Source organism: Balaenoptera musculus, chromosome 19 (assembly GCF_009873245.2).
Source record: "Balaenoptera musculus isolate JJ_BM4_2016_0621 chromosome 19, mBalMus1.pri.v3, whole genome shotgun sequence".
In the NCBI taxonomy this organism is placed as follows: domain Eukaryota; kingdom Metazoa; phylum Chordata; class Mammalia; order Artiodactyla; family Balaenopteridae; genus Balaenoptera; species Balaenoptera musculus.
Window position 1 is genome coordinate 647,766 of NC_045803.1, and position 9,019 is coordinate 656,784.

At 40.5% G+C, this 9,019-nt stretch overlaps 1 protein-coding gene across 1 annotated transcript; it reads right to left on the reverse strand.

Annotated features, from left to right (window-relative positions):
• Positions 1 to 2,061: 2,061 nt before the first annotated feature.
• LOC118885343 (zinc finger protein 551-like) lies at positions 2,062 to 5,070 on the reverse strand (the record flags this gene model as incomplete). Its single annotated transcript, XM_036833968.1, is given in 2 exon segments — positions 2,062 to 4,716; positions 4,719 to 5,070. Coding segments are annotated over 2 exon segments (1,023 nt in total), but the record flags the coding sequence as incomplete, so codon positions are not given.
• Between the last annotated feature and the right edge of the window lie 3,949 nt (positions 5,071 to 9,019).

Here is a 9,019-nt window from a genome sequence, read left to right on the forward strand (position 1 = left end):
TGAGATTCTTCCCCACTTTTTCCCTTTAAAAACTGTCATGGCTGGGAATTCCCTGGTGGTCCCGTGATCAAGACTCCACACTTCCACTGCAGGGGGCACGGGTTCGATCCCTGGTTAAGGAACTAAAATCCCACATGCCGTGTGGCCAAAAAAAAAAAAAACAAAAAACTGTCATGGCTGAATGGCTGATCAGAATTTTCAGAGTTGGTCTCAGGACATGAGTCCACCTTCTCTCCAGATTGCCGGCTTTTCTGATTACATCTTTCGTTTCTACTGACACTTCCTTCTCCAGTATTGGTTTTCAGCTGTGAGCAGCCAAACCTGATTTTGGTAACCCAATGAGATAGTTCAAGACTCAGAAGACCATTCTCATACATGCTCCATCTTTAAACAATGCAGTCTTTGTACTATACCAAATTAGCATGTTTTCTTGTTCCCTTTTGAGACTGATGGTGTCAAAGATAAACACAGCCAGACGTTAGTTGAAACAATAAAAACAAAAAGGGAAAAAAACATATTTTATTCAATAAATATTGACAGCAGGAAAAAGAGTTGAACTCAATCGTAATTTCTGCAGAGGTGATCAGGTGTTTTAAAGGGAGAATGAGGGGAATTCCCTGGCGGCCCAGTGGTTAGTACTCCACACTTCCACTGCAGGGGGCACAGGTTCAGTCACTGATCGGGGAACTAAGATCCCACAAGCCACGTGGCGCAGCCAAAAAAAAAACCACCTTCAAGATTAAAAAAAATATGTTAAGATAGTTTTTTTAAAATAAAGGGAGAATAAGGAAACAGGGAGGATGGGAACTCAGTATTCATAGAACTGAAACACTACAAAGGATTGGGAAATATAAATGAGATTAGTGCAGCTGTGTTTGACAGCTGGTAATTATGAAAACTAGGATACTATCTTTCCAAAGAGACTGAGAGACAGAGGCCTAATTGATCCTGATGCTTACATTTCAAAGGATTAGCTCTCAGGTCTTTGAGAAACATATATACAATTATAAGCTCTTCTTAGTAAATGCTCAAAAAAAGAGGCTGGGGGCGGGGTGTCATTCATCAAGTTTACTTAGAAGTAATAGTAAATTCTCCTGGCAGATTAATCTTAGAGTGTATGGTACATGTGTGCATTACATTGTGTGTAACAAAAACACTGAAAAAACTCAAGACGTGTTCTTCAAGTACTGAAACCAATTATTCCATAAAGCAGTCACTCAAGAATGAGTAAAATGGGTATCTGTTGTTTCACTGTCCTAGTCGTTAAAGAAAAGGAAAATAGCCAAAACTAATCAAAGTATAGGCTTAAGAGGGAATTCCCCGGCAGTCCAGTGGTTAGGACTCGGAGCTTTCACCGCAAGGGCCCAGGTTCAATCCTTGTTTGATGAACTAAGATCTTGCAAGCTGTGCAGCGCAGCCAAAGGAAAAAAAAAAAAAAGAATAGGCAGAAGATAAAAGGAGACATTTTACCAAAGATAGCAAATATAAATCTGTAAGGACGCTAATCATGAATTCTGTGGAAAATTCAATTCAAACTGTGAGAGAGCACGGCAACCTCATTAAGAGGTAAAATAAAAAACCACTGACCAACTAAGTATTCACTAGGATGTAGAAGAAATGGAACCTTCATACAAGTACTGTTACAAATACAAAAAAAAAAAAACAAAAAAAACCCAACATGGTAAATCACCTATACTCCAATAAAAATAAAAAAAAAAAAAAGGAAAAAGTACAATGTTTAGATAGCAATTTGTTAGTTTGTTCAAAAGCTAAACGTTCACCTACTTTGTGACTCAAACACTGCAATCTAATTTTTGGACCAAAAGATAAAGGAAACAAATATCCATATTAAGAACTGTACATGGGGTCATGAGGATTAAATGAATCCTCCCCATAAAAAAAAAAAAAAAGAACTGTACACAAACGCTTGTACTAGTTTATTTTCAACAGTCAAAACTTGGAATTACCCAAATAGCTATAAACAGGTGAATGGATAAATACTGTTATATCTAATGGTAAGAATATTACTCAAAAAAACAGAAAAAAAAAAGAGCTCCTCATTTAACATCATTGATGAATCTCAAAATAATTACAAAACACAAAACCAGGAGAAAACAAAGGTAAATATTTTAGGATTCCATCATGTAAATTATAGAAATCGTAAAGATATCTATTACAAGGGAAAATAAATCAATGGTTGCTTGGAGGGCTGTGAAGGGCAGGGACAGACAGATTATAAAAGGAAATCAGGCAAATACATGGTGACACATATGGTCATTACCATGACTGTGATGATGTTTTCACAGGTATCATGTGTATGTCAAAACTTATCAAATACTTCACTTTAAAAATGTACAGTTCTCTACACGTATATTACACCTAAATAAAGCTTTAAAAAACACTTCAAGCTAAGAAAATCTATACGTCCCACTTTTTTGGAAAACAGTTTTGGCAACCCTATACTTGCTCCACCACCTTTCTAGTCATGCCCTCTGGAGGTCAGTCTTGCCTCAGTGGCAGCAAATACTGACGAGTAATAAAGGACATTTCCACTTCAGTCAATAGGAATGCTGGCTGGCTCACAAGAGCCACATCCCTGGACTACTTTTCTCTACCTTTTCCTGCCTGTGCAACAATGGCCTTAAGGCGAACACTTCAGGTCAGCTACAAAATTCCACAGAACGTTCCAATTATCTCTTCTGACAATGACCTCAGCTACACAACATAAACCTGCCTGGAGGTCCTGAGATTTGTGTACACGCTGATCCTGCACATCGGTCATTATCACAAAGACATCTGTGGATGCACTTTTAGAAGAGGCACATTCCAATGAGCTGGCTACTGTCTCCTCTGCTCCCTACTAACCCAGTTTCTGTAGCAGTTTCAGTTTCCCCTGGCCCCTATAGTCTTACAACCAGTGACAGTCACCCATGGAATTGTGGACATCAGGGCACATGCTATTTGCAAGACCACGGGAGGAGATGCCTCTCAACAGTGCTGACACCTCCTGTGATACCCGCTGTGAACAGGGGAAAAAATTCATGCTGCTCCAAGAACTTGAGGTTGTCACATCTTACTCCTCTTCAGGGTGATGTATGAGTCTCCTAAAACTCATAGCATCCAGGCTTCAAATGAGGACCAAAAAGCCCTGCCCTCTCTCCTACGACTTCACTGGCACCAATGCAAATTTGGCCAAAAACGGCAAGCCACTTTTTGCCATCGTACTATCCTCCCTGAGGCCTATGCCGGTGGAGCCCAAATCTCCTTATAAAAAACCTCCTGCAGTACAAAGAACTCCCAAAACAAAACAGGCCTTAAACATTAAGGCACCCGTATTATACAAACCAAAACAATGTGTGGCACACAGTTTGGGTTGGTGACTTGCTAGCTGGAAAAACTGATCATGTGAGAACACGTCCCTGAAAAGGGTTGTCCTTCTCTGCACATGGTCAGCTGAATTCTTATGATATTCTCTGGGCCAACATTCCTTCAGGCTTTTGTACACGTAGTCAGAGAGAGGGGAACACCAACCCCGAAGGGACTGACCTACTCCTAGTTTGCTCCAACACTTGGAAGAACAGAGGTCAGTTTTCCTGAGCACACTGGGCTGGTGACTGATGCACACCGTGTGGACCTGCCAGGCGATACAGGTAAAATAGCCACAGAAACGGACAGTGACATAAATCTGGGAAAATCTCTGGACAGGTTACAAAGTGCAGTATAGCCACAAATGCTTCCCACATAACTGAAACTTAAGGGGTATCTCCCCCTGTGGATAACTGGATGTATCAGATTGAATTCAGATGGGTGGCTCCTCAGTTTCTTCCAGGGTCGTTACCCTGAACAAGAAAATTACACATTTCCTTGCACATTCAAGGTCTTTCTCCAGTGCAAATCCTACCATGTATAATAAGGTGAATTATTTAGGAAAGAGTTTCTCAAATTCCCTGCACGAATAAGGCTTTGCTTGTGAACTCTTTGAAGATAACAAAGGGTGGAACTAGTGGTAAAGGATTTCCCACATTCACCACACATTTAAGGCCTTTCACCTCTGTGAACATGGATGTTGAAGGAGTGCAGAGCTCTGGGGAAAAGATTTCCCACATTCACTACCCTCATATGGCCCCGATCCTGTGTGAACTCTCTGATGATAACGGAAACCAGACCTAGATGAAAAAGATTTTCCACATTCACTGCATTTATAAGGCTTCTCTCCAGTGTGACCTCTACAGTATTCAAGGAGAGAAGAATTTGCTCTAAAGGACTGCCCACATTCTGTGCGCTCATAAGGCCTTTTGCTTGTGTGAATTCTCTGATGTTCATGAAGGACGGAATTACAGGGAAAACATTTCCCACATTCACTGCACTCATAAGGCCTTTCTGCTGTGTGAACTCTCTGATGATTATTGATGTTGGAACCAGAGAAAAAAGACTTCCCACATTCACGGCGCTGATAAGGCCTATCTCCAGTGTGAACTCTCTGATGTTCAGTAATCACAGAGCTCTTGGAAAAAGACTTCCCACACACACTACACTCATATGGCCTCGATCCTGTGTGAACTCTCTGATAATAACAGAGGCCGGACCTAGATGGAAAAGATTTCCCACATTCACTGCACTCAGTATGAACTCCCTGATGATAACGAAGGTTCCTCCTACTGGTAAAAGATTTCCCACACTCCCTACACTTATAAGGCCTTTCTCCTGTGTGATCCAATGATAATAGAGGCCAGGGTGAGAAGTATAAGATTTTCCACATTCACTGCATTCATAAGGCCTTTTTCCACTATGAACCTTCCAGTGTTGAGTGAGGTAAGATTGATGACTAAAGGATTTCCAACACTCACTGCACTCAAAAGGCCTTCCTCCTGTGTGAACTCTCCAGTGTACAATGAGGTAAAATTTTCGTCTAAAAGATATCCCACATTGAGTACACTCATAACACCTTTCTCCAATGTGAACTGTCCGTTCTCGAACTATGATGGATCTACAGCTAGGAAACTGCACACACTCACTGCACAAGTAACAATTTTCTCCAATGTGTCTTCTCCAGGGATAAATAAGGACAAAGTTTTAGTTAAAGGATTTTCCACATTTGCTGCACTTGTACTTCCTTGATCCAGTATGAATTCTTCGATGCAGATTGAGGGTTGAGGTTCGCCTAAAAGATTTGCCAGACTCACCACACACATGAAGCCTTTCTCCAGTATGCACTCTCTGGTGCACAACAAATGAGGATTTGTACCTGAATGTCTTCCCACATTCACTGCACACAAAACAATGTCTTCCAGGGTGGACACCCTGGTCCTGAACAATTGCATGTTTCGGGCTGAAGGCTTTCTTGCATTCTCTCCGGCTGTAATGACTTTCTCTGCTTTGTAAAGTTGCCTCACGCTGGGCAATCTCATTTGGCTTCTCCCTGGTGTGAGTGGTCTGTGCCTGGAGATGTCCCAAGGTGGCCAGAAAGTCTTTCCCAACTTCCTCACAGGTAAAGGGCTTCCTTGACACATGGCATTTGCAGCTCTTCACAAACAAGGCCCTGACTGCAGCGTTACTGAAGGATTTCTCTTCCATGTGCTGCTTCTGGTGTTTTTGGAGGTTTGCACTAAAATGAAATCGTTTCAAACATATTCTACACCCAAACACTTTCTGGCTGTGTTGTGTTTCTTCACGCTCAGCCAAGTGAAAAATACTTCTCAAGACTAGACTACACGTCTCACTGGAGTGGTTCTTCTGGGAAAACGAAGGTGCCTTAGGAGTCCTGGCCTGTGACACGCTTATAGAAACGCTTCGTTGAAAGGGTGCCTCTGCTCCACATTAGCAACCTGAATGCAAATAAATGGTGGTGAAATACATGCAAATAAACATGTTGACTTTATAAAGAGGGAGCAACATCATCATAAAGGTAATGTGTCATATCTAGGAATGAGTCTACAGGATGCTTTTCCAGAAAGGAGATTTGTAATTCCACTGGGGAAGCAGCTACTGGGCATGACTGTGCCTCTAAGGCAAAAGAATGGTACACTTCACTAGGGGAAGGACATTAGGATAGGGTACAGCACCAAGTAGAGAGGCATATTCTAGAACTTGTTCATATGCCAGAGGATTCCTGCAGGACCTATTCTCCTGGTGAGGTGACACTGTGTAGAAGCATATGTCCAAACCCAGGAGAAAGCAACTGCAGTAGAATAGCTGCTGTTCAAGGCCAATTTAAGGATGTATGGACACCTCATAGCACATGCAGACCAAAGTTGCAGAGCAAGAGGAGAGGAGGTATGAGAGAAATGGCTGAGATTTGAAGTCCAGAGACATGGTGCTTATCTCTGGGCTGGAAGTCAGAGTAGATATCACAGTGGAGTAAAACTGACTAGTCAGCACAGCATTAACAGTAGGGAAGGGAAAGTAGACATGGGCTGTGTCGCAGGCTACAACCAAAAAAATACTGGGTAAATGAGAAACATTCCTGGCATGATCTGAACACAGTACCGATGTCACACCCTCCAGGTTCACCAGGGCAAGGTACCTGTGAGTTCACCTTGCAGCCTTGGCTACTGAGAATCCCTACAATCTTTGGTGCCCCTGACCTCAGCTGACAGAGCTGCAGAGCCATTACATGGTTGGTCCCTTCTGACAGCCCAAACTGCCACACCCCACCTAGCCAGTGACCTTGTATCCAACCCAAGTTAAGGTCTTTCCCTACCAAAACCAGTCTGAAAATCCGGATGATGTGACTGATCCATCAAATGCAGAAACATGAACAAAAGGTTCTAAGAAACATGCAATTTGAAGGAAACAAGACATCACCAAAGGAGCGTAAGTTTCCAGCAAGTGAACCCAAAGAAATGCATATCTATAAACAATTGGACAAAGATTTCAAAATAAATGTTTTAAGGAAGCTCAGCCAGCTCCAGGAGAACACAAACAGAAACTCAATCAAAGTAGGAAAAAAATACACAAACAAATCAACAGGTTCCAAGAATGGGAGTTCCCTGGCAGTCCAGTGGTTAGGGCTTCACACTCCCACTGCAGGGGGCACGGGTTCCATCCCCAGTCAAGGAACTAAGATGCTGCATGCCACATGGTGTGGCCAAAAAACAAAAAACAAGAAGTTCCAAGATACAAAAAAAAAAAAAGGAATTAAATTTTAGAGCTGAAGAACACAATGAATGAAATGAAAAATACAACAGAGACCAGCCAACTTGATCAAGCAGGAGAAAAATCTGTGACCTTGAATCAGGTGATTTCAAATCATCCAGCTAGAGGGATAAAAGACTGAAGAAAGCTTATGTAAATTATGGGATGCCATCAATGGAAATAATATTCACATTGTAGAAGTGCCACAAGGAGAAGTAATGGAGAAAGGAGCAAAAAGCTTATTTAAATAAAAAATGGTGGAAACAATCAACGAAATCAAGAGAGAGAGGTGAGGATATGCAGGTACATGATGCGCATAGGTCCCCATCCAGATTCAATCCAACAAGATCTTCACTGAGACAGTGAAATGAAAGTCTGAAAAGTCAAAGACAAAGAATTTTGAAAGCAGCAAAAGAAAAGAAATTCATCACATACAAGAGAACCCCTGTAAGGCTATAAGCACATTTCTTAGCAGAACCCATGCAGACCAGGAGAGAGTGGGACATTAAATTCAAAATACAGAAGGAAAAAAAACTACCAACTAAGGAATACTTTATCTGGCAAAGCTGTCCTTCAGAAATGAAGGAGTGATAAAAACTCTCCTACATAAACAAAAGCTGAGAGAGTTCAGCACCATTCAACCTGCCTTACCAGAAATGCTAAATGGAGCTTTTCAACCTGAAAGGAAAAGACACTAATTAGCAACAGGAAAATATATGAAAATACGAAGCACAGTGGTAAAGGTAAGTATATACTCAAATTCAGAATATGCTAACACTGTAATATGGTGGTGTGGTAATCATTTAATTCTAGTATAAGGGATAAAAGACAAAAGTACTAAAAATTACTACACCAACAATTACTTCTTATGACTACAAGTATAAAAACATATAAACTGTCACATCAAAAATATAAATGCAACAGGGGTGAGATACTAAAATGGGACTTTTTTCCCTTTTTTAAAAATCTTTATTGAAGTATAGTTGATTTACAATGTTGTGTTAATTATTGTTGTACAGCAAAGTGATTCAGTTATACATATATATACATTGTTTTTTAAAAATATTCTTTACCATTCTGGTTTATCATAGGATACTGAATATAATTCTCAGTGCTATACAGTAAGACCTTGGTTATCCATCCTATATATAAAAGCTTATACCCACTAACCTCCCACTCAATTCCTTCCCCAAACCATCCCTCTTAGCAACCACCAGTCTGTTCTCTATGTCTGTAATTCTGTTGCTGTTTAATAGGCTCATTTGTGTCATATTCTAGATTCCACATATAAGTGATATCATATGGTATTTGTCTTTCTCTTTCTGATGTATTTCACTTAGTATGATAATTTCTAGATGCATCCATGTTGCTGCAAATGGTATTATTTCATTCTTTTTTATGGGTGAATAGTATTCCATTGTATATATGGACCACACATCTTCTCTATCCATTCATCTGTCGATGGACGTTTTGGTTGTTCCCATGTCTTGGCTATTGTGAGTAGTGCTGCTATGAAGATTTGGGTGCGTATATCTTTTTGAATTATAGTTTTGTCTGGACATATGCCCAGGAGTGGGATTGCTTGAGCAAATGGTAATTCTAGTTTTAGTTTTCTGAGGAACCTCCATACTATTTTCCAGAGTGGCTATACCAACTTACATTCCCACCAACACTCTAGGAAGATTCTAAAAGGGGACTTTTTGTATAGAACTGACATTGTTATCGGCTTAAAATACTGTTATGTTTTACACAAACCAGACAGTAAACACAAAGCAATAACCTATAGTAGATACACAAAGATGAAAAGAAAGGAATCAAAGCATACCACTACCGGAAACCATCAAATCACAAAGGAAGAAAGTGAGAAAGAAAAAAAGGAACAAAG